The sequence below is a fragment of the Pezoporus wallicus genome, unplaced genomic scaffold (assembly GCF_028554395.1).
Source record: "Pezoporus wallicus isolate ANWC-B61680 ecotype Strahan unplaced genomic scaffold, APGP_CSIRO_Pwel_v1 contig_8090, whole genome shotgun sequence".
Classification (NCBI taxonomy): domain Eukaryota; kingdom Metazoa; phylum Chordata; class Aves; order Psittaciformes; family Psittacidae; genus Pezoporus; species Pezoporus wallicus.
In genome coordinates this window covers 1197919-1225801 of record NW_026642841.1, presented here as the reverse complement: position 1 = coordinate 1225801, position 27883 = coordinate 1197919, and the positions used below count along the sequence as shown (strand labels likewise).

The window sequence follows — 27883 nt, the reverse complement described above, 5'->3', positions numbered from 1 at the left end:
TGTGGACATGACACATGGGAATTTCTGACATATCTTTTCCCACTCTGACCTTGACAGACACAATAAAAAGGGGCTTTGCTGCACGCACTCAGCCACTCAGTCCTATCACCAAGGTTAGTAAGAAAGAGCATGTCTGTGTTGCGCGCTTGTCCTCTGCTACTAACCCGCTTCACCTCTGCAGGGTGGGTGATCCCGGAGGACAGGGGCTGACTGTGGCGGTACAGGGGAGGGTGGGACAGACCTGTGCCAGGAGCTCTTCTGCTAAGGGCTGCGTGCTGTGCCGAGCTCCTGGCTACCAGCAGTGGCCATGGTTGTGGTTGCTGCCACGTCCCGGAGCTCTGCTGTGTGATGCTGCAGTAGATGGATAACGGAAAGCACCAACTCCTCCAAGCAGCTCTCTTGGCGATCCTCTAGAAGGGGTCTTCCCAGGGATAATACCTCCAGCCTTGCTTTGATCTTCCAGCAGATCCGGGGCTGTGCAGAGGTTTTGTGCAGGGTACTAGGGCTCCAGCAGGTCTGTAGAGCTGGAATAGGCTTAGCTTTTATCAAGAAAAAGGGTGTCGTTGACGATCTCTGGTGACACCTACAATGTGAATGCTGGGTTTGACACCAAAGCGGTGCCGGCTCACCCAGCTGGGACTGGATAGCGGCAGAAGGGAAAGTGTTTGGTAACTGCCTTGTTATTATGGTTCTTATTAGCTACTATTGTTGTTCTCTGTTGTCTCTCTAAAGTTAAAAGGTCTTTTGGTGAGCACGTTGCTCTTGGTAAGCAGCCCAGCGGCGGGCACTTTCCCCGTGCACTGATTCACTGTCCTTTCCCTCCTCGCAGCGTTCAGGTGTCCTGCACTCTTCCTTCACTGCTGCCAGGTCTTCCTCCAGCCAGGCAAGATGTCTATGCTGGACATGAGTGAGTTTGGGGAGGCTGCTGAGTACCTCCGGAAGAGCTACACAGAGCAGCTGAAGCTGCAGACAATCCCCTTCGATGGTAAGACCCTGAGGCAGCTCTCGGCACAGCCCCATGTGTGTTCCCCACGCCAGCCCCTTGGCCACGGCTCTCTTTGGAGACCATCCCCATCCCTTTCCCAGTGCTGCTCCTCATGGAGCTGGTGTTACAGAGCTGCCCCCACCACCATGGAGGAAGATCTCACAAGCAGGAAAAGCAGGTTTTTAACTCTCCCCTAGTTTACAGAGGTGGCCTTTGAGGGAGATGGGCTGAGGGAGGTCAAAGCCTTCTCCAGCTCCAGGTTGAAGGTGTCCGCACTGTCCCAGCCACCCCGCTGTACCGCAGCTCAGGCTCCAGGGCCCAACTTGCTCCTCTTGGTTCAGCAAAAGAGGAGAATTTTGCTTCCTCTCACCGTCCTTTTTTCATGATGGTCCCAGTGCAAGCGCACAAGAACAGCAGACTTGGGTCAGGCTAAAAGTCGATCCTGGCAAAATAAGCAGCTGCCAAACACAAAGAAGGCAAAGAAACCCCAGCTCCTAAGATCAAGAACATAGGAAGGAAGAATTGCTCTCCTTCCATGTTATCTGACTGCATTCGTGTGGCTTTCAGTTGACAATGTCAAATGGTTTCCTACATTTCAACCTGGTTTGTGTCCTTTCCTTTCCTTTCCTTTCCTTTCCTTTCCTTTCCTTTCCTTTCCTTTCCTTTCCTTTCCTTTCCTTTCCTTTCCTTTCCTTTCCTTTCCTTTCCTTTCCTTTCCTTTCCTTTCCTTTCCTTTCCTTTCCTTTCCTTTCCTTTCCTTTCCTTTCCTTTCCTTTCCTTTCCTTTCCTTTCCTTTCCTTCCCTTCCCTTCCCTTCCCTTCCCTTTCCTTTCCCTTTCCCTTTCCTTTCTTTCCTCTCTCCTCTCCTCTCCTCTCCTCTCCTCTCCTCTCCTCTCCTCTCCTCTCCTCTCCTCTCCTCTCCTCTCCTCTCTCCTCTCTCCTCTCTCCTCTCTCCTCTCTCCTCTCTCCTCTCTCCTCTCTCCTCTCTCCTCTCTCTCCTATCTCAATCTCATCTCTTTCCTTCTCCAGGAAAGAAGCGTGCTTGGATCCCGGATGAGAAAGAGGCTTATATAGAAGTGGAAATCAAAGAAAGCACTGGTGGCAAAGTCACTGTGGAAACCAAAAATAAGGAAGTAAGCAAAATACCTTTCCTTTCCCAAGGGATAGCAAGTGTGTGTGTGTGTGTGTGTGGATATATGTGACAGGCTCACGCTTAAACTAGCTGAGCTCCTGCTGATAACCCGGGTGATCAGTGGTGCCCCGAGGGTACGCAGTGTCAGGACACTGATGACCTGCCAGGAGTGGCAGTGGTTCAGCATCCCCCCATGGAGCGCTGGTTTTCGAACACAGTTCCTGTGAGGGCAGACCCAAGGGGACAGCCCTGGCCCAGCACAGCTCCAGGCTCTGGATGGAAAGGCTGCCCCAGCGCAGCCCTTTGCAATGCTGAACCCACTGCCCGGCTCCTCTCCGAGGTTCAGACCAGAGGTAAGGGGCCAGCTGGCCAATTCCTGTTCATTTTAGCGGGGATTTGCAGTGGATTGTGGCGCTGTTGGGAGAACAGGCGCTAGGCAAAGGGCAGCCCCAGCTATGCCTCGTGGTGAGGCTCCAGTCTGCCAGCAGCGGGAGGGAGGCAAAAAGCAAGGCAGGGTCAGCTGGTATTTATCAGGATAATGAGCAAACAAGGATCAGTTGATATTATTGGTAATATCCAGTGCCAATAGCTGCAAATGGAATAATGAATATTCCTGTCTTGGCTAGGGGAGTCTCATGGCCCCACAACTTCATCACAGTGCAGAGACTCAAGACTGGTGTAACACTGGGGAAGAAACCCAAAGACCTGCCCGGGCAGTAAATCATAGGCTTTATTATTGCTATTCCTCAGTTGGTCAGAGTGGCACTGAGAAGCGCTCGTGTCTGCCAGGTTTAGAAGAAATACATGTAATTGTCTATAAAAGTGCCAAGGCTTTGAAAACATTTTTGTTTGAAACTGGGGGAAAAAAGTAATGAAATTTGCCCTCCCCAAAATGAAATTTACTGGGGAGGGGGTATAAATTTTAAAAATTATTCTGATATTTGAAAGATCTTCGGCTTCTGTGAGCGAAGCAGATTCCAAACCTCTTTTGCTGCTCCCTCTTGAAACTGTCTTGTTTAACAATGTCACAGATGACTTCTGAAAGTGTATCTGCTTTCCCTGGATCAGCATTTCCAGCTCTCGCTTCTAACACCTAACACCTTCTAACACCACACGCTTCATAGCCATCTGTAAAAAACCTCTTTGAAAGGTTTCATTTCATCTTTATTAACAAGACCATTTGCTAAATGCAGCTTCTTCCATTCGGGCCAGATTCGTAACGTGATAGCTTCCCAGCGCTTGGGATTAAATAAACGCAGTTATCAGTGATGGGGTGCAGGCTTCAGCTGTTTGCCCAAATAACCAGGGATCTCTCTAAGCACAGGTCCATGTTTCCCACAGGGTTTTAGGCTGTGAAGAAGGGCACAGGACAGGGGTGTTGAGCATGTTGTGGGCTGATATCATGGTGCCCCCCAGCTTGCATCCCCTCTGTTGGTCTCAGCCGCGGCCCATCGCCCTGGGAGGGAAGAGGTCTGGAGTTTGACTGTCGCAACAGGGCTTTGTGGCTGGAGCCCTGCTAACCCCACCAGCCCACATGGGAGGACAGCAGGCATGGGGCAGGGTGCCCAGCATGCCGATGTCATGTCCATCCATGCAGCAGTTTAGAGGGTGTTCGCTGGGGACTGGGGTCGATCTGACCTGTGCCCCTCCTCTGGCAGACGCGGGTGGTGAAGGAGGATGAGCTGCAGCCCATGAACCCGCCCAAGTTTGACATGATCGAGGACATGGCCATGCTGACGCACCTCAACGAGGCCTCTGTGCTCTACAACCTGAAGCGCCGCTACTCCCACTGGATGATCTACGTAAGCCACTGGCACCCGGCAGACGGGGGTCACCCGGTGGGGTGGGGAGATGAAGGGGCATCAGGGCATCCCCATCCCTCACCCGCCCTCTTTCCCTTTGCAGACCTACTCGGGGCTCTTCTGTGTCACCATCAACCCCTACAAGTGGCTGCCCGTCTACACGGCACCGGTGGTGGCAGCCTACAAGGGCAAGAGGCGCACGGAGGCTCCCCCACACATCTACTCCATCGCCGACAATGCCTACAATGACATGCTGCGCAGTAAGCCCTCGCTTTGGGCCCCCCATCCTGGGGGGTCTGGGCTCCTGGGGTTGGGGGTGAGGGGGGTGGCACTGTCCTAATGCCTCCTCCTTCTCTTCCAGACCGTGAAAACCAGTCCATGCTCATCACGTAAGTGCCCCTTGCCCTGCTCAGTCTGATGATGCTAAGTGCTTGGGCAGCACCCTGTGCGCGAGGGGAGCCCCTCGGCCATGTCCCCCATCCCTTCCCACTCAACCTCACACGTGAGGTGACAAGCAGGCTCCCCTGCACCCCAAAGCTGCCATGGGGCACCCCAACTGCCTCTGAGGAGCAAGGGGAAAGGAGAGATGGAGGCCAAGGCCAGAGGAAGATGGTGGCAGAGGTGGCCAGAGGGGCGGTGGTGGGGGAGGAAGGTGACGTGGGAGGGTGTAGGCCAGGTTGATTTCAAGTGACATATAGATAAGGGCTATATAAAGGACTCTAAAGGACCCTATGCCTCTGCCAGGAGCCGTGGACATTTTTAGCCTTGGCCATAGCCTAATTAGGAAACGTAGGGGCCGCAGAGAGATGCTTGGTGCGTGTCCGGTGGCAGCTCTGCTCCCCCCGGGCTCTTTGTGATCTGGGATTACAATGGGAGAGCAGCTAACTATAGGGATGAGCTCAGCCAGCCCGCCGGCTGTGCCTGATGCAGCATCCACCCGGTGTGGTGGCTCCAAGACCCCCCAGCAAAGCAGAGAGTGCTGAAACCACCCGAGCGGGAGCAGCAGACCTGGGTCCTGCCTGATCCCGCACAGCTGAAGCCCCGGGGCTGGGGCTGTACGGCCGTGGTCGGTGCCAGCACCTCCTGCCATAGCTGCAGCGGGCAGCTGAGCCCCTGCGGCACCCCCAGCAGGACACAGTGAGGATGGAGCTGGGTTTCGCTCCTAAGACAAGCCCCAAAGACAAGCACGCACACCCGCAGGCTGGAGGGCATTGACAGTGCCACCCCTCCGAGACTGTGCTGCTCCTTCCTGGCGCGATGAGCAGGGTGGCAGGGTCTCTGTTTGAAGTTTTGCCTGTTCTTTGTCTCATGCCCTTGATCTGTGTATTTCTGTTGCTCTAAGCGGAGAATCTGGTGCTGGTAAGACTGTAAACACCAAGCGGGTCATTCAGTACTTTGCCATTGTCGCAGCCTTGGGCGACACACCGGGCAAGAAATTAGTAAGACCCTCTTTTGAAACAAGCTCGTGCTGTTGTCTTCCTTTCTTTGGTGTTTTTTTTTCTTTCCCTTCCCTCCCCCTTTTCTTCTTTTTACTTCTTTTGTTTTTTTCTTCCCCCATCTTTTTGCATTTGGAAGCTTGTTTTGGTCTGACCCACCCAGGGCTTGGCTTTTCCTTGCCTTTTGAACAAGCAAGGCTTGAAATTACTTTGCTCAAGGGGAAATGGACTTTTTTCATGTGGCTGCTCAATCTGCGCAGCCTGGAAGAGGTGCCTTATGTACCCTCTTTATCTTCTCTTCCTCCCTCAACACCCCACAGAGCTTCTTCTTAAGGAGTATTAAAAGAACGCAGTAAACCTGCCATTTCCCACCTTGCCTCTTTTAAGCCTTGCTTTTCATCCTTTTCTCCTCTTTTTTCCCCCCTTGTTCATTTTGATCCTTTTCTACCTTGTGCTTTTCTTGCTCTTGTTTTGATTCTTGCATTTCTTTGGTGCTGGTGATTTTTGAGCTGCCTTTGCAAGTGCTTATTTCTTCTTGATACGTTGAGGCTCCAGCCTGCTTTTCCCCTGTAGAAGCAAACTAGCTGCTTTAGGTATCAGTCAAGCAATACCTTGGCATTATTTTCTTTACTCTTCTTTGGGTTTGGATTTAACCGTTCTTGCTTTTTGATGCATTTCTTTATTTTCTTGAGCTAATCTATTTAACAACTTTTTGGCATCTCTTGCAGAGTTTAATCCTCCCATTTTTCTTCTTGGACGGTTTATTGGCACTAAATGGTCATGCCCTGCTTTTCTGACCATGCTTCTTGTGGTTCTTGCCCGCCTTTTCTGGATTGCTAAAGACCATTTTCTTTCTTTTCTCTAGGCAGCTCTTGCCACTAAAACTGGGGTAAGTGTTGTAGACTCCTAATCTTTAATGCTGAGCACAGTTCTGGTGCACCACAGAGCGATGGGGTGATGAGGAATGCCTGTGTGGGGCCTCTGCCTTGGGTCTGGGAGCAGGCACAGTGTTTAGTTCTCCACTTTGCTTTGTATCTCCCACCTTCCCATAGTTTGGAGCTTTGGTGTTTCATCTCTTAGCAACTTTCTACCTTTTTGGCTCCAACCTTTCCTTCAAGGGATCATTGCTCTTCAAACACTGGTTTTAGCCAGCACCTTGTGTTGCCTGGGGGAGGGTGTGGGGGGGTGTGGGCTCCTCCAAAGAGAAGACAAAGCCCCCAAAATCCAAGCTGTCAGTGTTCCCCCAAGCCTCGAAGCCCAGCTGAGGGTGGTCGTGCTGAGGAGCAGGGGAAGAGCCTCTTTGCCATGGGCAGCTTCGTGCTTTGGCTTCAGACCTGGGTACTCCTAATGCCTGGACTTGCCACCCTCTGCAAAGATCCGAACAGGCTCAGCCCTCCATGGTGCAGGCAGCTCATGTCCTAGGGGTGCGTTTCTGAGGTGCTTGCTTGGCTCCAAGGAAACAACTGGGATCCTTTGGAAATCCAGCACGGGTTCAGTCCCTGGCACTGCCAGCACCCCCAGGGCTCAGCCCTGTGCCCTTGGTCCTCAGTTTCTCTGAGCACTGAGGGACAGCCTTTAGCTGGTGCACACTAAAGGGAGGCTCATTAACACATGCGATTGCTGGAGGGCTGGAGCTGTGGGTCCAGGGCAGCCCATGGGGCAGCCCTCATTGAGTGTCACAGGGCAGACAGCTTAGATCAGGCTGGATTTAAGGATAACAGATCAGAGGCTATCCCAGAGACAAAGTGCAGTTGGTTAAAGCTGTGATTCACAGCTGCTCCCCATCTCTTTACCTTCCACCCAGCTGGAGCTGCTGAGCTGGGGAGTGGTGGTGGGCACAGTACAGCTCTTGGTGGGCAGAGCTCAGAGCTTTCCTGTGCAGGGAAAGTCCTATGGGCTGGAATGGGTCAGAGCATGGGCATAAAGCTCTCACGAAAATCCTGCAGGAGCCTGTGCCACCAAACTCTACTACTGTTGTCAGCCTCCACTGTGCTTTGTGTGGCTTGGCATGAGTTTCTTGCTTCTCTCCTTGAATTCTTGTCCTGCTTTGCCTGCATTAGGTGGAGGTTGTCTCTTTATCTTTGAACTGTGTGTGTGAAACATGAATGGAAGAACGAGGTTAATTGTGGGGCTTGCTCCGGTGAGCTCAGCAGATCACATTGCCTGGGACTGGTGGTGTGTTCCCACCACCTTGTGACCCTGCTGTGCATGTTGTTAGTGTAGGGAGTCATGGATCAAGCCTGCTTTCTGGGTCATTTCTGCAATGTTCTGTGATTAAAAGTGTCCCAGACTATGTTTGGTGGAAGAGGAAATTCCTGTCAGAGTCAGAGCCTGGAATGTTTCAGACTGCTGTGGTGACAGCGTGTGCTTGCTCTTGATTTCATACTGTAGCAGCCTGAGAAAGAGGCTAAGGGCTGCTGTGTGCAGAGGGGAGAGTAGCCTGGGTCTTCAGAGTTTAGGCAAGGAGAAGCCCCCAGAGGGCATTGCTGCAAAGCCTAATGCCTCTGACCCTCAAACCAAGCTGCATTGCTTTGTGAGACAAGGAGATGCCTGAGGAGCAGCAGGCTCTTCTGAATGGCAGAGCAGGCAGATGGTGCAAGGAGCCCCACTCACTGTTTCCCTGTGTTGTTGGTAACAGATCCCCTCTGGCTGGGTGGGAACTGACGCATCCTTTGGGTTTTGCAGGGCACCCTCGAAGATCAAATCATTGAGGCTAACCCAGCCATGGAAGCTTTTGGCAATGCCAAAACCATAAGGAATGACAACTCCTCTCGTTTTGTAAGTGTCTTGAGCAAGACAGAGAGCTAAAGTGCTGTGTTTATGCAAGCTGAATGCACGCATCACTTGTGCCATTGTGTTCTGTCTGGTGTGAGCCAAAGGCATGTAGCAGGAAGGAGGCTCTGCTTCCTGGTGGGATTGGACTGCTGAGGCCAGGCTGCTTCTGGTTACATCAGTGCAGTAAATGGTGTGCAGAATGAATGCCTTGGTGTCACAGCCTGTGGCTGCAGAGACATCCCTTACAGGACCAAAGCTGAGGGGCAGTAAGCACAGCCTGGAGTGCTGTGTGCCCCTTCCAGGGAGCAGCATCTCTTTTGCTAAGCACAGCCTTGGTCTGCTGTGGGATACTGTGATGCCTGTTCCCGTGCCTTGGACGGGAGACACTCCAGGGTGAGATTCCTTAGCACACTGTGGAGCAGGAGGCTGGGGTGGACTCAGTATCACACTGCCCCACAGAACTGCTCAGCTTTAAGAGTAGGTCTGTACTTAAACCTGGAGAGGGGCTTTGGACAAGGGCCTGAAGGGACAGGACAAGGCGAGGGGAGACTGAGATGAGCTCTTGGGCAGAAGCTCTTCCCTGGGAGGGTGCTGAGGCGCTGGCACAGGGTGCCCAGAGAAGCTGTGGCTGCCCCATCCCTGGCAGTGTTCAAGGCCAGGTTGGACACAGGGGCTTGGAGCAAGCTGCTCTAGTGGAAGGGGTTGGGGTTGGAACTGGATGAGCTTTAAGGTCCCTTCCAACCCAAACCAGCCTGGGATTCTGTGATGATTCTATGAGAAGGATTTATCTGCTGTGAGTGAAATCTCTGCCTGCCTGGTGTTCAAAGCCTGATGATACAAACCAGAGAACTTCACCCACCCACCCCTCACAGAACCCAGTAACTTTCCTGGCATCAGCAGAAGCCTAAGAAGTGGGAAATCACCAGTGCCTTGGAGTTGTCTGAGGTTTCTGGGAGCGGTTTAAGTGTGTAAGCCCAGCACTCACCTTCTGCACGTGTTTCCAGGGCAAGTTCATCCGGATCCATTTTGGCCCCTCAGGGAAGCTGGCCTCTGCAGACATTGACATCTGTGAGTAGAGCTGTGCCTGCTGCCGTGGGGAGGGATCGCACCTCCCCATGTGTGCTGATGCTGGGTCAGCTCTGGGAATGAACAACCTCTCCTCTCACCCCCCTGCCCTGCTCGGTTCCAGATCTCCTGGAAAAATCCAGAGTCATTTTCCAGCAGCCCAAAGAGCGGAGCTACCACATCTACTACCAGATCCTCTCTGGGAAGAAACCAGAGCTGCAAGGTAAGGCAGCTGAGGCTTTTCTAGCATGATGGCCTGAAAATGGCCAGAAAGGGCTCTGCGTTAGCTTTGAGGTCTGCAGGGAATGAGCAAACCCAGCTCACGTGCAAATACTGCCCTCAGATGCTTTGTTAGCTGCGCAGGATCGTAGGATTGGTGAATAATTTAGGGTGGAAGGGATTTCACCTACTCCAGCCTCCTGTATCCTCCCAGACAGAGAAGCCAGATCAAAGCCCTTTCTGCAACTGCCTAGGAGCAGAGGTTGTTCTGGGTCTACCTGCAGGGTGGGAGCACGCTTTGCAAAGCTGCCTTGCATAGAGTCCTTATCGTATGGTGGGTACAGCACTGACCTCAGCATGTGCAGGGTGGATTCTTATTCATTTTGGGGTAGGGGGAAGTGTTTTGCAGCCTGCTCTGAGCTCCTTCAGCCACCTGAATGAGGTGATGTGTTGCAGGTGGGCTCGGAAACAGCTACACAGTTCACTCGCTGGTGGAGACACATCCTAGGATAGTCCCAGCAGACCCGAGCTTGCCCTGGGGCAGCCCTGCTCTTAGGTCCCAGGCTCCATGGAGTGCACAGAACCCTCTCCACAGTGCAGGAAGATGCTGGCACAGTCCCCCGGGGTGGTCAGCCCCTTGCCTGCAGGCTCATTGAGCTCAAGGACAAGACCTTATTAGGCAGGTCTGGAGCACTGTGCAGAGCAGTAATCTTATCTGGTGGTCACGAGGACATGGATGGCCACTTCTAAATCAGTCTGCAGCCAAGCCATGTCCCAAGATAGCAAGCAGGACGCACATCACAGAGGAGATGGACCCATGTGTGGACCTGCCTGGGCTTGAAGAGGGTGCTCCTCCCACCGGCTGGTGCCCCCTAGTAGCTGAGGCTGGTGAAGCCTTACCTCTTCATCTGTGCCCCTCGGCTCCAGCTTGGTCTCTGCCAGACTGACCTCACCCTCTGCATGTGTTCCCCCCACAGATATGCTGCTGCTCTCCCTCAACCCCTATGACTACCACTTCTGCTCTCAGGGTGTAACTACTGTGGACAACATGGATGATGGCGAGGAGCTCATGGCAACAGATGTATGTGAATTTCCTTCCCATTGCACAGCGTGAAGTGGGCCTGGTGGAGAGCACAACCTCCATCTCCCATGGGGAGACATGAGGCCATGTCCTGGCTTTTCTTTGTCCCTCTCTAAATTAGCTGTGTGTTCCCTCTGGTTTATTGGCACGTGCTTTGAGCTTACAAAGAAAGAGCAAAGTGACTCTGATCTCCATCAACAGCCCCATGCAGGCAGAGAAGGCAGAGTAATTCCCTGCATTAGGAAGGCTCTGTAGCACATGAGCACTTCCCATGCTCCCAGGAGAAGATGAGAGAGCTCAGCCTGGAAAGCCTCCTGCTTGTGGATGCTAGGCTAGTCCTTCTGCTTTCAGATGAATCTGGTGGGAGCTGGCCTCACATTCAAAATCCCGTGGACAGGATTCCTCAGCTAGGTGTGCACTGGACAGAGCACCCTGCCCAGAGCCCCAGGATAGGGAGAGCATGTTAGGAGACCTCACCCCAGAGTGGTGATGTTGTTCTATCTACACTGCTTTGTCTCTCCTCAGCATGCCATGGACATCTTGGGCTTCAGCAACGATGAGAAATACGGCTCCTATAAAATAGTGGGTGCTATCATGCACTTTGGCAACATGAAGTTCAAGCAGAAGCAGCGAGAAGAGCAGGCAGAGGCTGACGGCACTGAAAGTGAGTTTGGCTCCACGCTGCCAGCTCTGCCCAGCCTGGCCTGGGCATGCAGACCCCTCCAAGGGCAGAGTGTGGTAACTTCCCTGGCCTGGTCAGTGGCTGTCACCCCAAGCAACCACACGGTCTGTAGGTGCACAAAGGGGTTTGGCTTTGAGCTGCCGCACTTAGGGCAGCCTTTTCTGCAAGCAGTAGGTGGTCTCATTTGCATCAGACTTGCCTCAGTAGCCTCATAGGATCTCACCCCTTGCCTGTGCTTCACCTTGTTCAGTCTTCTGCTGCCCTTCATCTCCTCTTCTCTGGCACTGACAGCCTCCCAGAGCAGTCATCCACAGAGCATGAGCCAGGCCATGGTCAGGACTGCAGGGACCTGCTCAAGACACAGCCTCCTGCAGAGTGGTTAGAGTAGGACACAGCCACTGTCTGATACTTCTCCTTGTTTGTTGCCTATGAAAATCCAATACAAATCAAGAGAATGGTCAGGCTTCAAAGCAAACCTGGAAAGAGCTCAGGTATTTTGTATGGCTTTTGCACTGCTGTCTTATGCCTGGCTCCCATATAACGGAGCAAGCTTCAAGGCAGGATGGGAAAGGGGAGCCCTATCACTTAACTGGAGGGCTGCAGCTGAGTGACTGCCTGGATCAGACCTTCCTGCTAACATTCATGAAGGAATTCCTCTTGCCTGAGGGATGTCAGCACAGGATTCAGCTGCTACCTGGCCATTAGTGACAATTTTGCTTTAGCAGTGATTTCCCTACAGAGGTGATTTTCCAGCTGCAGTCTGCTGCTGGGAGTCTATGAAAGATAAGCAAGAAAATTACCTCTCGTCTGGTCACTTCAAATTCACTGTGTGGGAATCCAGGCTCCCACTGAAAAGTGCATAGAGATTCCCAGATAAGGCTTGAAAACCTGGTAATGTGCAGCAGGTCTGCTACAGCCATCTCCTCCAAACAGTAACTTCAGGCAGGAGGTCAGACTTTAAAAGCATCATGCAATACCCAGGATGGGAAATCACACCAGACTCTGGAGAAGGTGGGGAAAACGTGTTTAGTGAGCACTGAACAGCAGGAGACATGGGAAGTTTTAGTTACTGCCTTTTTTCTTTCCTTACTGCCTCCTCATGCCTTTGTGCTGCTTTATAGGTGCTGACAAAGCTGCTTACCTGATGGGAATCAGCTCAGCTGACCTCATCAAGGGCTTGCTCCATCCTCGTGTGAAAGTGGGCAATGAGTACGTGACCAAAGGTCAGAACGTGGAGCAGGTGAGTTTGCCTCAGTAACCCTGAGCTCCCTGCGTCTGTCCTTGGTGTGCCAAGGGGAGCTCTCCAGCCTCTAGCTCCTGCAAAGGCAGGGAGAAGGATCAGTGCTCATGGCCTGCTCCGTGATGTGCTTTGGCAGGTTGTCTATGCGGTGGGAGCCCTGGCTAAAGCCACCTATGACCGCATGTTCAAGTGGCTGGTGACTCGGATCAATAAGACCCTGGACACCAAGCTGGCCAGGCAGTTCTTCATTGGAGTACTGGACATTGCAGGCTTCGAGATCTTTGACGTGAGTTCTGCGGGCCCCCCGCAATGGGGCTGGGGGATTGTTGTAGCCAGGCAGCGCAGTCCCCTGGTGTTTGACAGCTCCTTCTCCTCCAAGAAACTGCCTTGATAGGGAAATGAGCTCTTGCCTGGATTAGTCTGTCTGGAGCTAACAGGCAGCTCACACTGCTGTGGGCACATCTCCAGTGATCCCTGGCTACCTGCTCTGGTAGCGGTCCAGCTGAGCCTAGCAGAGATCACTCCTCACACCCAGACAAAACAGAAGAGCGAAGCCCTTCATGTCTGGGCTCCTTCTAATGCAAAATTGTTTTCTTCTGGCAGTTCAACAGCTTTGAGCAGCTCTGCATCAACTTCACCAATGAGAAGCTGCAGCAGTTCTTCAACCACCACATGTTTGTCCTGGAGCAAGAAGAATATAAGAAGGAAGGCATCGAATGGGTCTTCATTGACTTTGGCCTGGACCTGCAGGCTTGCATTGACCTGATTGAGAAGGTAAAGCATGAGTCAGGGCATGGGAATGGTACTTCTGGTAGGTGGCTTGTTTGCAAAGACTGGAGATGCTCTAGTACCAGAGATGGAATGATCCCCCCCCAGTGAGCGGGAAGCGCCCAGCTTTGTTTTCCCCACACTTAGCCCAGAGCCTGCAGCCCAATGAGTCCCTTTGGCACAAATCTTGACTTTCTGAAACCACAGACATTCTGTTCCTGCCCACTGGTGAGCCACAAAACCTGGTGCAGCCTTTCCCTCCAGAGAGCATCGATCTCTGCCTCCTTTTCCTACCCACTTGCTGCCCCTCAAAGCCTCTTACTAAGTACTTGCTGATTCAGAGCAGCTGGTACAAAAGGTTTCCACCACTGCATGGTGGAAACTCACCTCTTTCAGTGGGAAGGAGCTCACCTATCAGGATACTGGAGAGGATCTCCCCTTCCCACAGCCTGATGGACCTGGACAAGCCCCCAAGTCTTGCAGGCTTGGCTGGTCCCACTCTGACTGGCTGGAGGTCAGATGCAGCCTGGAATACACCAGTGATAGCTTGTCCCATAGTCAATGTCTTGCACCATTTGCCTCTAAGAGGATAAGGTCTCCCAGGTCAAGCTCTGCTCAGTGGCACAGGGAATCCCCCATTCTGGAATGGGCTATGGCAAGGCTGAGCTCAGACCTCTTTATACCACCTTCCCCCTGCAGCCATTGGGAATCCTGTCCATCCTTGAAGAGGAGTGCATGTTCCCAAAAGCCTCCGACATGTCCTTCAAAGCTAAGCTCTATGACAACCACCTTGGGAAGTCGCCCAACTTCCAGAAGCCCCGGCCGGATAAAAAGAGGAAGTATGAGGCGCACTTTGAGCTGGTGCACTACGCTGGTGTGGTACGTCCCGGGCACCCTCCACAGCACCCACACCACCCCCTTGGAGCACCGACCTTACCTTTGCCTCTTTTCTTTGCTCAAAGGTGCCGTACAACATCATTGGGTGGCTGGACAAGAACAAGGACCCCCTGAATGAGACAGTGGTGTCTGTCTTCCAAAAGTCCCAAAACAAACTCCTGGCTTCCCTCTATGAGAACTACGTGGGCTCATCTTCAGGTAAGGAGCAACCTCATCTGTTTCTTGACCTTGAGTTCCCCTCCCTCTGCAGCAAAGCCTCCTCACCCTCACACCCTGTTGGTGTAGTATTCCTGCACCTAGCAGCCCGGGCAAGGGGAAGAGCCACACTGACCCCTAAAAACCTCCCTGACCTGGGTAGGTGGGTGCTCTGGCCATGCAGTGCTGGCCTAGGGGCTTTAGAGGGGAGTTAGGACCAGGCTGAGCTTGTGTGGTGCTTAAATAACTGTCCTGGTGGCCCTGTGTGACCTGAGATGTGTGAAGGGGTCTGTTGTTATCGAGGTCCGAGGAGCAGCACCCAGAGTTGGGTACTGTGGGAGATGTTTCTGCTCTATGGCTTTGCTCTGCAGCAGGGCACTACTAGAGAGAGCAGGGGCTGTGAGTTTTTTGAGGGTGTTTGGGGGTGCTCCTGCATCCTCCAAGCCAAGCAGATGTTATGCTGATGTAATGAATCAATATTTCAACCCAACAGAGGAACCTCACAAGCCAGGGACCAAGGAGAAACGTAAAAAGGCAGCTTCTTTCCAAACAGTGTCTCAGCTGCACAAGGTAGGAGCCAGCCCCTCATCCGAGGCCATAGGGAAGCATGCTCAGTGTCCCACTGTCATCCCACTCCACTCCCCTGCCAAGACTCTGGGGTATCTTGTACCTAAAGGAGCCAGAGCTCCTGACACCCTCTTGTCCGTGCGCAAGGGGCCCGTGCCTGGCAGAGCCCCAGCCCTGTCCCCATGCCCTAGGGAAGGGCGCGGGGCTCCAGGCTGGGAGAGCGATGGTTCCCTTTGGCTTGTGCTGCTTCCGCCCAGCTGACGCTTGCGCTGCTCACAGCTCCTTCGCCTTTGAGAGAGCGGCAGTTAAGACTTGTAGTGATGTTTAGGTGATGTACTACATGAACATCACTTTAAGTCTGTGCTACTTCTCTCCTCATTCTGGTCAGCAGGAAGGACAGCCTTTGGGCAGAAGAAAATGGAGGAGGAACTTGCAGGTCTCTGAGCAGGCAGCTCGCCGCTGTTCTGTGCGGGGAGGTGACCTGAGCTCCTTCACAGCTCAGGGTGACACCCCATGCTCACCACACAAGTTATTTATCTGCCCCAGAGCTTAAGCCACTGGAAAACAGCACGGGGGGGGGTGTGAGCCCAAAGCTGTGTCCTGCCGTGACAGCCCTGTGGTGACGGTGACGGGGTGCTCGCAGAGGGCAGTGCTGGTGTCAGAGCTCCCGCAGGGACATGAGTGACTTTCTTCCTCCTGGACAAGTCACAGGCCTTGGGGAGAGGTGTTTGTAGCAAGAGCTTGCCCTGTGGTGAGGTGGAGCTGCGGGAAGGTGTTCCCAGGCAGGCTGAGCCTGTACGAGCAGGGGAAGGCAGCCTGCAAAGATCGAGGGTGCAGATGCCTTTCCCATAGGAAAAGGCAGGGCCATGTCTTGGCTTGAGCCCTGCCTTGGACAGGAAAGGAGGCCCAGGCTGGATTGGCAGGGCTCTCTGTCATGGCCAAAGGGTATGGGAAGCACTGTGGAAGTGCAGGGGAAACCTGATGAGCTGAGGACTGCAGGCAGTGTGGATGCCAGCACTAGATCAGGAGGATGCTGAGCACAGAGCTGGTGGCACCAGCAGAGCTGTTTACGAGGATAAGCTCAGTGCTGTGCTCCTGGCTGTCCCCTGCAGCAAACCTTTACCTGCAAACACTTGAGAAGCACCCAGTCCCCTCTGCCATTGCTCCCACCATCCAGAAGGCAGTGGTCCTGCTTACAGGGCTGGGGGGTCCAGTTGACAGGATAGCACAGGGATTAGGAAGAATTCCCTCTTTCCCACGAAGAGTGGTAGAGGGCTCTCAGCGCCTGCTCTGTCCCTGCCTGTGGGGGGAAGAAAGGGGCTGCAGAAATGTGTTGTAGGGGAGCAGAGGTGTCACCCTGTGCCTCATCCCCATCTCTGTCCCACAGGAGAACCTCAACAAGCTGATGACCAACCTGCGCTCTACGCAGCCCCACTTTGTCCGCTGCATCATCCCCAATGAGACAAAGACCCCAGGTGTGTGTGGACTGAGACAGCACCCAGGGCGTTCCCTTGGGTGACATCCACATGTGGGAGCTGGCAGGACTCTGGCACCCACCTTCTTTCCAACCCTTGTCTTGCAGCAGTTCTGCTGCCACTCACAGCAAGCCCCATCTCAGTGTGGAAACCCCTATGACCCACACCAGCCTCCTCCACTGGGGAGAATGAGTTCTGCCAGGCTCCCCTTTTGGCTGTGCATTGATGGTTGGGCTGCCTTGTGTATGACAGCAGGCATGACGGAGTCTTTCAGGCTCACTGACTTCCATCACCTGAGGCCCAGGCTGCAGCACTCGCGCTCAGCATAGGCCTGCAGGATGGGTTAACACCCGCATTCAAAACCACGGGCACACTCATTTCCAGGGTTCAGACCCATGCTGCAGCTCCATTTCCTCTGTCTTCTTGGGCTGAGTGTCTGCTCCACCTCTGTTCTCATCCACAGGAGCCATGGATGCCTTCCTGGTGCTGCACCAGCTGCGCTGTAACGGTGTCCTTGAAGGCATCCGCATCTGCCGTAAAGGCTTCCCCAACAGGATCCTCTACGCAGACTTCAAGCAGCGGTAACTCTTTCCTCTTCCTTGCCTAGCAGCCCACACGTGTTCTAGGGGAGACAGACTTGCCCTGGCTCTGACCTGCTCCCCTGCTTGTGTGGGGCTGGTCTGAGCCACAACCATGCTCCCGATGCGTGTGGGATAGCACTGCTGCTGCTCTGTGCTGCCAGACATGGAGAGTTTTGTGCCAGACGTGATGAGACTGGTGATGTTTGGCATGCAGGGCTGGTACAGGGAGATGGTGGCAAGGCTCAGCTCCATTCCTCTCTGCCCTTGGGATCCTTACTGCTCTGTAGTTGGCCCCATCCAACCAGTGGCCTCTTCCTGCACAGTCTTCCTTGTGTTCAGGGACTAAGATCTGGCAGGGTTCCCTGGTGTCTGCTCTGCAGAAGAGCTCATTCAGCACCCTGGAGCAACTGGTTCATACATGGGTCCAGCCTGTGCAGCAGCACTGTCTAGAAGTACTAGAGGGAATTGGCATGACTGGGGTACAGGGATGACGATAGAACCACGGACTCTGTTCTGGAGTTCTTCTGCATGTCCTCCTCTGCTTTGTCCCTGCAGCTACCGTATCCTGAATCCAACAGCCATTCCAGATGACAAGTTCGTGGACAGCAGAAAGGCCACAGAGAAGCTGCTGAGCTCCCTGGAACTGGACCACTCGCAGTACAAGTTCGGTCATACCAAGGTGAGAGCGGGCAGCTGGTCCAGGGACACTGTTCCTCCTGTCCCTGCAGTCCCAGTGTGCCCCCCGTGCCCAGCTTGCTCTCTGCCTGGCCACAGCCCTGCTGGAGCCCTGCGCTCTGCAGGTTGTGTGTGGCCCTTGAAGGAGCTGAGAAGGGCCTTGTAATCCTAGAACCACAGAATGGTTTGGGTTGGAAAGCACTTCAAGATCACCCATTTCCAGCCCCCTGCCACGGGCAGGGACGCCTCACCCTAGACCATGACGCCCAAGGCTCTGTCCAACCTGGCCTTGAGCACTGCCAGGGATGGAGCATTTACCACTTCTCTGGGTACCCTGTTCCAGTGCCTCAGCACCCTCTCAGCAAAGAACTTCTGCCTAATATCTAACCTGAACTTCCCCTGTTTGTTTGAACCCATCACCCCTTGTCCTATCACTACAGTCCCTAATGAAGATGCAGGCTGAGAAGAAACAGGTCTGAGCAGAACATCTCTGCTGCCTGAGCTCATACCACCCAACGCAGCAGCTTGTGTCCACTCAGGGCAGGGAGCTCTGATGTCCCCTTGTGCCTTGTGTAGGTGCCCTCCAACCAGTGCAGTGCAGAGAGGACACTGAACCTGCAGTGTGCAGCCCTCGTTGCTCTGTGTGCCCCTGCCTTGGCCACAAGTCAGCTCTGCCTCATGGGTGATGTTCCCCCTGAGCCCTCTGCCCTCTCTGCTCTGACTCTGCTCTCCCTCTGATCCTGCAGGTGTTTTTCAAGGCTGGTTTGCTGGGCTTGCTGGAGGAGATGCGGGATGAGCGTCTGGCCAAGATCCTGACCATGCTGCAGGCCAGAATCCGCGGGCACCTCATGCGAATCGAGTATCAGAAGATCATCAGCAGGAGGTAGAGCTGGGGGTCGGGGAGAGGCAGAACGTTGTGTGTCTCCCTGTTCCTTTGCACATTTGAGTGGGTTTGGGGCAGTGGTTGGGTAAAGCCCTGTCATGAAGGGCTGGAGGCAGACCTGTGAGAGGTCAGGCATGGGCTTGGTAGAGAGGCTCAGTGTATCTGGGTAGGGAAAGCCTTTGGTTTCCACTGGAAGATTCAGAGGGATGCAGAGTGAAGGGACCTGAAGCCAGCCCACACCACTCATCCCAGTAGGGCCATTATGTGTGCAGACAATGTGCCATTCATTCAGCACACTTCCATACTGGTGGAGAATAGAGCCATGTGCAGGCCTGCAAAAGCCTCTATTGCAGTGGGGGTGGGATGTGGGAAATCTACACCCATGATGATGCTCTGCTTGTGTCTATCCAGGGAAGCCCTCTATACCATCCAGTGGAACATCCGGGCCTTCAATGCTGTCAAGAACTGGTCCTGGATGAAGCTGTTCTTCAAGATCAAGCCTTTGCTCAAGTCTGCTCAGACTGAGAAGGAAATGTCCAACCTGAAGGAGGAGTTCCAGAAGCTGAAGGAGGCTCTGGAGAAGTCCGAGGCTAAGAGGAAGGAACTGGAAGAGAAACAGGTCTCCATGATCCAGGAGAAGAATGACCTGACTCTCCAGCTGCAGGCAGTGAGTGGCTCACCCCCTCTATGGAAGTCTAAAGATAATGCAGTGTCCATGGGCAGGAGAAGCAGCAGATCATGCTAGATCCCTCCTCCAGCCTCTTGCAGTTCGAGACCCCCTTGTTGCCACAGTCTGTTTGAAATGCAATGTTAGACTTGGTGCAAACCTGAAGCATCATCACAGACTTGCCATCTTCGAGCTGCCACAGGGATTTGTGCTCCTCTGGCTTGGGAAGGGTGATCTCACCAGGAGCATGGGGAGATGACAGTGTTTGCTGATTGGCTGTGGCTGATCTGTGCTCTTCCTGTTCCAGGAAGTGTCTTTCCAGTGTTTCCATCCCCTGGAAAGATTCAGTTGCTGTTAGCTCTTTGGCCCTGCTTAGTGTCAGTGGTTGTCCCATGGGCCTTGCAAACACAGCTGTCTGGTTTTGTCCACCTGAGCAACTCAGGCGTGCTCTACCCCTTCCACAAGGAGAGCTTCAGCTGTGGCCAGGGTAGCATGGCTGAGAGCCTGCTCTGGGGCAGTGGGTGAGCACTGCCTCTCCTGTGCTTGTCCCAGGAGCAAGACAACCTGGCAGATGCAGAGGAGCGCTGTGACCTGCTGATCAAGTCCAAGATCCAGCTGGAGGCCAAGGTGAAGGAGCTGACAGAGCGCCTAGAGGATGAGGAGGAGATGAACTCAGACCTCACCGCCAAGAAGCGCAAGCTGGAGGATGAGTGCGCAGAGCTAAAGAAGGACATTGACGACCTGGAGATCACACTGGCCAAGGTGGAGAAGGAGAAGCATGCCACAGAGAACAAGGTAAGCGACCCTGCCTGAGAGCACAGCCTCATTGCCCTGGGGTCTCAAAGCTTGTGGAGGCACCAAAGAGAAGCACCAGGGACAAGGTTGCTGGCTTGTGGGAGCCTTTCATGGGTATTAGCAAAGCATCCCTCTCCCTGAGAAGATGAGCTCAGTTGTTGACTCCCTGTTCTAGGTGAAAAACCTGATTGAAGAGATGGCTGCTCTGGATGAGATCATTGCCAAACTGACGAAGGAGAAGAAGGCACTGCAAGAGGCCCATCAGCAGGCCCTGGATGACCTGCAGGCTGAGGAAGACAAAGTCAACACACTGACAAAAGCCAAGGTCAAGCTGGAGCAGCAAGTGGATGATGTGAGTCATAGACAGTGAAGTGAGAGAGGTTTGAGTCACACCTCCAGGTTGTCCCTGATGGGATCTGGAGGGTGGGATCATTATCAGATCCCCGTTTAATATGGCTAGTTGATGAATAACCCCATTGTCAAACTGCCCCTGGACCAAGAGGTGATCCAGAGTACCTCATTGAGAGCAGTTCTGGGCTGAGAGAATGGGACTGGACACCAAGCAGGAAACAGCTCTGGCTCTCAGGGCTGGATGAAGTTCCCATAGCAATGGACATGGGGAAGGTTGGGGCTGCCAAGGATCCTTTCCCTCCCTACCCTGTTGCCCTTCATTCTCCAGCTGGAAAGCTCTCTTGAACAAGAGAAGAAAGTCCGCATGGACCTGGAAAGAGCAAAGAGGAAACTTGAAGGAGACCTGAAGTTGACCCAAGAGTCTGTAATGGATCTGGAGAATGACAAACAGCAGCTGGAGGAGAAACTCAAGAAGTGAGTGTGTGATCTGTGCCTGGGCTCTGTGCTGACTCTGCAAGGCCAGGGCCCACCTCTAGATCAAGTGGACGTGTGGCCTCTGCAGGAGCTGCTGGGATGGAGCTTTGGATGTGCCAGTTTGGCCACCCCAGTGCTCGCTTAGAGTAGTCCATGAGCTGCTTCTTATGCCTGTGGTCCCTTTCCTATGGGGATTTGTTTGTCCTCTAGAGCTGGGTGTTACACTGCAGGGAACAATCTTCCTTCGGCTTCAGGAGCCAGGTGTCCTTGGGAGGACAGTGTTTGTCTGACCACGGGCTTTGCCTTCTTTCTGTACAGGAAAGACTTTGAAATGAGTCAGCTGAATTCAAGGATTGAAGATGGGCAAGTGACTGAGGCCCAGCTGCAGAAGAAGATCAAGGAGCTCCAGGTATGGTGGGCAGAACTGTTCTCACAGCCTAGGAGTCCTCAATTTCCATCACGTGTAATGTGATGGGGAATCTGTATGGCCCAGACCCTCTCTGAACACATCTCCTAGGCAGAAGAGTGATGAAAAAAAGCAAAGCCTCAGCTAAAACATGGTAGGCTGAAAAGAAGTTCATGAAAGAATGAACTATTGGGGTTAATGCTAGCACCAGCACAAGGAACAGCTTCTAGGATGTAGTTCTCTGTGCAGATTAAAACCTTAAATCCAGTTCCCAAACTCTGAAGACCCGAACTTGTATGCTTGGCTTCTTCCTATCAGACAGGCCTCACATTAAAGCATGGAGGTTCCCACTGAAAAGAAGCAAGTATCATCCTGGATCCTGATGTCAGTGTATAGAGGAGACCAGGAGCTCTGCAAAACACACAGCCAGGGTGCATCCAGGCATGCATGCTTCAGAGAACCCCAACCCAGCCCAGGCCTTTGCTCCAGACTGGTGGCTGCTTGTTCCCCAGCAGCAGAGGTGACACCTTACTCCAGTGTGGAGGGCAAAGATGCTGGTGAAACCTTGTGCTTGGAGCATCTGCCTTATTACCCCTTGTCCTATCAGGACAGTCCCAGATGAAGAATACCTCTCCAGCATCCATGTAGGCCCCCTTAGGGGATGTCTGCCCATGGCAGGGGTTGGAACTGGGTGCTCCCAAGGTGCTTCCCAGCCCACACCATTCCATGGCTGTGTCTCTGCCAGGCCCGCATTGAGGAGCTGGAGGAGGAGCTGGAGGCCGAGCGCGCTGCCAGAGCCAAGGTGGAGAAGCAGCGGGCGGAAGTGTCCCGGGAGCTGGAGGAGCTGAGCGAGCGGCTGGAGGAGGCCGGCGGTGCCACGGCCACGCAGCTGGAGATGAACAAGAAGCGGGAAGCGGAGTTCCTGAAGCTGCGGCGGGACCTGGAGGAGGCGACGCTGCAGCACGAGTCCACGGCCGCTGCCCTGCGCAAAAAGCACGCGGACAGCGTGGCCGAGCTGGGCGAGCAGATCGACAACCTGCAGCGCGTCAAGCAGAAGCTGGAGAAGGAGAAGAGCGAGTTGAAGATGGAGGTGGATGACCTGTCATCCAACATCGAGTACCTCACCAAGAACAAGGTGGGTGCTGCTTCTCTGCAGGGCAGTGAACACCAGTGCAGCTGGTGTGTTCAGCACAGCCATGCCCGTGGGATGTTGTCCTGGGTAGCTCTTTGCCATGGCCAAGTCACAGACTCGGAATCCCAGACTGGTTTGTGTTGAAGGGACCTCAAAGCTCCACCAGCTCCAACCCCTGCCACGGGCAAGGACCCCTTCCACTAGAGCAGCTTGCTCCAAGCCCCTGTGTCCAACCTGGCCTTGAGCACTGCCAGGGATGGGGCAGCCACAGCTTCTCTGGGCACCCTGTGCCAGCGCCTCAGTACCCTCACAGGGAAGAGCTTCTGCCTAAGAGCTCATCTCAGTCTCCCCTCTGGAAGGTTAAAGCCTGTCCCTACAGGCCCTTGTCCAAAGCCCCTCTCCAGGTTTCCTGCAGCCCCTTTAGTCTGTTTTTCACTGGGTGTAGCTTGTCCCTGTATCCCTATGGCAACGTTTGCAAGTCCCTTTGGGAAGGATGGTGCTCTGTGGCCAGGGCTGGGTCTCACGCAGGCTCTGCTTGGGGCACACAGGCCAATGCTGAGAAGCTGTGTCGCACCTACGAGGACCAGCTCAACGAGGCCAAGTCCAAAGTGGACGAGCTGCAGCGGCAGCTCAACGACGTGAGCGCACAGCGGGGCAGGCTGCAGACCGAGAACGGTGAGTGACAGGGGACACGTGGCCGCCCTGGGGCACTGGGACACGTGGGGTGTGCCAGGCAGAGTGTCCCCCTTCTCCCATGGACAAAAGGAAAATGGCAGGAGCTCCATCTGGAGCGCAGGGGGGTGGGATGTCTGTGTTGTGCCTCCAGTCAGGCCTTGGAAAACTGCTGTATAACTTGACTAGAGGCCAAGGAAAAGGACCTCTGTGGTGATGGTGGTTGTGCTGGGGGATGCTCTATGAGCTCCAGCATCAACAGGAGGGATTTCCTTCCACTTTGCCTTTAGCTGCTTGTATCTCTGCCCATGGGCCCCAGCTTGGGTGGGTGGGGATGCTGCTGGAGGTCTCCGTGCAGCTGAAGGCCACAGGGTCTGCAGGAGTGTGAGCTAACGCAGGGTGCAGCCCTTCAGCCCCAAAGTAGCTGTTTGGGCTGTGTTTGACCCCAGGGGAGCTCAGTCGGCTGCTGGAGGAGAAGGAGTCCTTCATCAACCAGCTGAGCCGTGGCAAGACCTCATTCACACAGAACATTGAGGAACTCAAGAGGCAGCTGGATGAGGAGACCAAGGTGAGGCTTCTACGGCCGCTGTCTGCATGGCACAGATCTCAGGGAATGGGCCATGTGTCCCACGTGCCCCATGGAGCAGGGAAGTGGGTCATTCCCTGCACACAGGAGCCCCAAAGGCAGCTTCTTAACCTGGGAAAACCAGGAGTCCTCTCCTGCTGCCCCCAGCCCCGGTGCCATGGCTGGTGTCCTGGGGCCAGCGGCTCCTCTCATCAGCTCTTCCCTTCCTCAGAGCAAGAACGCCCTGGCCCATGCCCTGCAAGCCTCCCGGCATGACTGCGACCTCCTGCGGGAGCAGTACGAGGAGGAGGTGGAGGCCAAGAGCGAGCTCCAGAGGAACTTGTCCAAGGCCAATGCAGAAGTGGCCCAGTGGAGAACCAAGTACGAGACGGATGCCATCCAACGCACGGAGGAGCTGGAGGAAGCCAAGTAAGTCTGATGGTGGAAGTGGGTTCCTTGCGGGTGGCAGGTTTCCGTTCGGTGATGGGCTGAGGCTGTTTGGGCAGGCTGTGTGGGCAGTGGGGTGGGATAACATGGGCCAAGAGCACTCCCCCCTCGCTGCCACCGGCAGGAAGAAGCTGGCCACCCGGCTGCAGGAGGCTGAGGAGGCGGTGGAAGCCGCACATGCCAAGTGCTCCTCGCTGGAAAAGACCAAGCATCGGCTGCAGACAGAGATCGAGGACCTCTCGGTGGACCTGGAACGCGCCAACTCGGCCTGCGCTGCCCTGGACAAGAAGCAGCGCAACTTCGACAGGATCCTGGCCGAGTGGAAGCAGAAGTACGAGGAGACGCAGGCGGAGCTGGAGGCGTCGCAGAAGGAGTCGCGCAGCCTGAGCACGGAGCTCTTCAAGCTCAAGAATGCCTACGAGGAGTCCCTGGACAACCTGGAGACCCTCAAGAGGGAGAACAAAAACCTGCAGGGTAGGACTGGGCTCAAGCTCTCCCCTCGAACTCCTTGCTCAGACTCCTGCTCTCGTGGGGTCCCCTGTCCCCAGCCATGTGGTGAGAGGGGTGCTCCCTGCAGGCAGGGCTCAGACCTTGCTGCTTAGCCGAGACAAGGAATGCAGCAGCCCAGATAAGAAGCCACCCTTGTTCTGTCCTCGTGCTGGGCACTATGGGCTGGCAGGCAGCGCCACTTGGCCCTTGTTAGCCAATGGTGCATGCCCCTGTTTTGGGGGTGTTGCAGTGGACAAGCAGGTCTCCATGCATCCATAGCGCCTCTCCCACGCCCTCTCCTCCACCCAGACTGCAGCAGTGGCCCCAAGCACAACTCAGCTGCTCTCTAAGGGCCGGGGGTCATCAGCCAGCCTGGGCAGGGGGATGGGGATGTCTCACTCTCATTCCTGACCAACCGCCCTTCCACCCCTGCCAGAGGAAATTGCTGACCTGACCGACCAGATCAGCATGAGCGGGAAAACCATCCATGAGCTGGAGAAGCTGAAGAAAGCCCTGGAGAGTGAGAAGAGCGATATCCAGGCAGCGCTGGAGGAGGCTGAGGTGGGTCCTTGTTTCCCACTGGTGCTTGCATGTGCTCCTTGCCCTCGAGGGCAGCAGCTCGCACCAAGGTGACGGGGCTGAGCTGAGCTGCAGCCCCTGGGCTCATGGGGCTCGTGCAGCCACAGCAAGGCACTGGGGTGGCTCCCCCTGCTCCCCATAGCGCTGGGGTGGGGACAAGGCCAGGCTGGGGCAGGTGGCTGATGGAGCACCCCTAGGGGCCACCCTCTGATGGCTGCTGCTGTCTCTACAGGGGGCCCTGGAGCACGAGGAGAGCAAGACTCTGCGCATCCAGCTGGAGCTGAACCAGATCAAGGCTGACGTGGACAGGAAGCTGGCGGAGAAGGATGAGGAGTTTGAGAACCTGAGGTGTGTGCAGAGGGGCTGGGCTGGGCCATGGCTGGCTCCGTGGCCCTGGCTCTGTCAGAGATGGGGCTGACGCATCATCTCCCGCAGGCGCAACCACCAGCGCGCCATGGACTCCATGCAGGCCACGCTGGATGCAGAGGCACGGGCCAAGAACGAGGCGGTGCGGCTGAGGAAGAAGATGGAGGGAGACCTGAACGAGATGGAGATCCAGCTGAGCCACGCCAACCGCCAGGCCGCCGAGTTCCAGAAGCTGGTCCGGCAGCTCCAGGCCCAGATCAAGGTTGGGTGACGGCGGTGGGACCGGGTTGGGGCTGTCCCTGCTGCCAGCCCCGCGGCTGCTGACCCTGTGGTGCCCTGCAGGACCTGCAGATCGAGCTGGATGACACCCAGCGCCACAACGACGACCTCAAGGAGCAGGCGGCCGCCCTGGAGCGCCGCAACAACCTGCTGCTGGCCGAGGTGGAGGAGCTGCGGGCGGCGCTGGAGCAGGCAGAGCGGAGCAGGAAGCTGGCGGAGCAGGAGCTGCTGGAGGCCACTGAGAGGGTCAACCTGCTCCATTCCCAGGTGAGGGACCGCCGCGTCCTGCATCTCTGCTGGCACTGGAGGGCCCGGAGCCCACACAGGAGCAGGGCCATGGTGAACTGACCCTGCTCTGCCTGCAGAACACGGGCCTGATCAACCAGAAGAAGAAGCTGGAAGCAGACATCTCACAGCTGAGCAGTGAGGTGGAGGATGCAGTGCAGGAGTGCCGCAACGCTGAGGACAAGGCAAAGAAGGCCATCACAGATGTAAGAGTGGTGGGGCTGGCGGGTGGGAAAAGAGGGGAAGTTCTCAAAACACCTTCATTGAGCCCCCAGGGCTGCCTGGGCTTGTGGTGATGCCTCTTGGCCTTGCAGGCTGCCATGATGGCAGAGGAGCTGAAGAAGGAGCAGGACACGAGCGCGCATCTGGAGCGCATGAAGAAGAACATGGAGCAGACCATCAAGGACCTGCAGATGCGCCTGGATGAAGCGGAGCAGATTGCTCTCAAGGGGGGCAAGAAGCAGATCCAGAAGCTGGAGGCCAGGGTGAGAAGGCAGGGGCAAGCCCCTCATGGTGCATCAGGCTCTGCAGGGCCCCAGCACTGCTTCATCCTTCTGGAGCCAGACTGTACACATGGAATCCATGGGCAGTGAGGGATGGTCCCTGAGGACCTGAAAGCCTTTCCTAGGGGTTGTTCAGTCTCAGCTGTGGCTTCCCTGAGCTGGGAAGGTGTCTTGGCCTCATCTGGGGCTGGTGCTGAGCTCGCCTCTATCCCCCTGCAGGTGCGGGAGCTGGAGGGAGAGCTGGATACAGAGCAGAAGAAGATGGCTGAGGCCCAGAAGGGCATCCGCAAGTACGAGCGGAGGATCAAGGAGCTGAGCTACCAGGTACAGCAGCACCGGTCCCAGCTCCAGCCTGCAGGACCCAGCTCAACACTCCCTGTGCTCAGCCTCTGCCGTTACCCCAGTCCCCACCTTGTCCTGGGCTCTGTGCAGGGAAAAGGGGCAGGACAGGCTGCGGCCACAGCAACCACCCCCTGCCCATGGGTCAGCACCTCCTGAGCTGGGTGCTGAAGCACAAAGGGGCCTGGGGACACACACACACACACATGACAAATGGGCAACAGATGGTGCTGTGTGTGTGTGTCTGAGGGGCCCTGGCACCACTGGGACTATTGGCTGAAGGTGTGGGGCAGCTGGACCCCGAGTTGGGGTTGGTTTTGGGTCCTGCTAACAGAGCTGGGGCACTTGCAGGCTGAGGAAGACCGGAAGAACCTGGCACGGATGCAGGACCTCATTGACAAGCTGCAGAGCAAGGTCAAGAGCTACAAGCGCCAGTTCGAGGAGGCGGTAAGTGCCTGTCCCCACCGCTGCTGCTGGCCTGGGGCAGACCACCCCAGGACGGCCGCAGGAGGGAGGGGCCATGGGGCTGATGCAGTGCCCATACCCCCCCTCCCCATGCAGGAGCAGCAGGCCAACTCCAACCTGGTGAAGTACCGCAAGGTGCAGCACGAGCTGGACGATGCCGAGGAGCGGGCGGACATCGCCGAGACGCAGGTCAACAAACTGCGCGCCCGCACCAGGGAGGTCATCGCCTCCAAGGTAAGGCCACCAGCACGGGGACAGGGCTGCAGCACCCGTGCAGCACAGCCCATGGCCCCGTCCTGCCCAGCACCGCATCTGGGCTCTCACCAAAGCTTTGCTGTGGTTCTTCCCCAGCACGAGTAGCAGGCACTGGTGCCTGCCCTGCGCCGCTGCCCGCTGTAGGTTGGAGCTGAACGGCTGCTGCCAGCTTTGCACTGTGTGAATAAACGTAGATGTGCCAGGACTTGCTCTCTTGTCTGTCACAGGGTAACCAGGGCCTTGGCCTCTGCTGCTGTGGAGGGCAAGCTGGGGGCTCTGGGGGTGTCCTGCACAGCCAGGCAGGGACAGGACTCTCCGCTCTATGTCCTAGCTTGCTTCAGGCTTGGGGTGGGGTTT

General features: G+C 55.3%; 1 protein-coding gene across 4 annotated transcripts; it reads left to right on the top strand.

Moving 5' to 3' along the window:
* Nucleotides 1-27731, top strand: MYH7B (myosin heavy chain 7B). Of its 4 annotated transcripts, XM_057432370.1 has the most exons (43): nt 1-113; nt 830-985; nt 2014-2117; nt 3775-3918; nt 4022-4178; nt 4280-4307; nt 5261-5357; nt 6220-6243; nt 8040-8132; nt 9134-9197; nt 9319-9417; nt 10391-10494; nt 11020-11158; nt 12298-12416; nt 12553-12702; nt 13020-13190; nt 13884-14063; nt 14147-14279; nt 14770-14846; nt 16231-16318; nt 16782-16899; nt 17455-17578; nt 18321-18457; nt 18869-19124; nt 19677-19919; nt 20095-20271; nt 20599-20744; nt 21063-21153; nt 21896-22285; nt 22831-22957; nt 23404-23522; nt 23752-23948; nt 24091-24440; nt 24892-25016; nt 25267-25382; nt 25470-25662; nt 25743-25946; nt 26045-26170; nt 26279-26449; nt 26687-26791; nt 27158-27253; nt 27368-27505; nt 27623-27731. In XM_057432370.1, exons 2-43 carry the CDS (start codon nt 889-891, stop codon nt 27629-27631), a joined length of 5826 nt encoding a protein of 1941 aa, XP_057288353.1. In that variant the 5' UTR covers nt 1-113; nt 830-888; the 3' UTR covers nt 27632-27731. The 4 variants fall into 4 exon arrangements, with proteins under 4 accessions (XP_057288353.1, XP_057288350.1, XP_057288351.1 ...); XM_057432368.1 differs by lacking the exons at nt 1-113; nt 830-985; nt 2014-2117; ... (1 more) ...; nt 5261-5357; nt 6220-6243 and having other exon boundaries at nt 4067-4178; XM_057432367.1 differs by lacking the exons at nt 1-113; nt 830-985; nt 2014-2117; ... (2 more) ...; nt 5261-5357; nt 6220-6243 and having other exon boundaries at nt 4028-4178.
* The last annotated feature ends 152 nt before the right edge of the window (nt 27732-27883 follow it).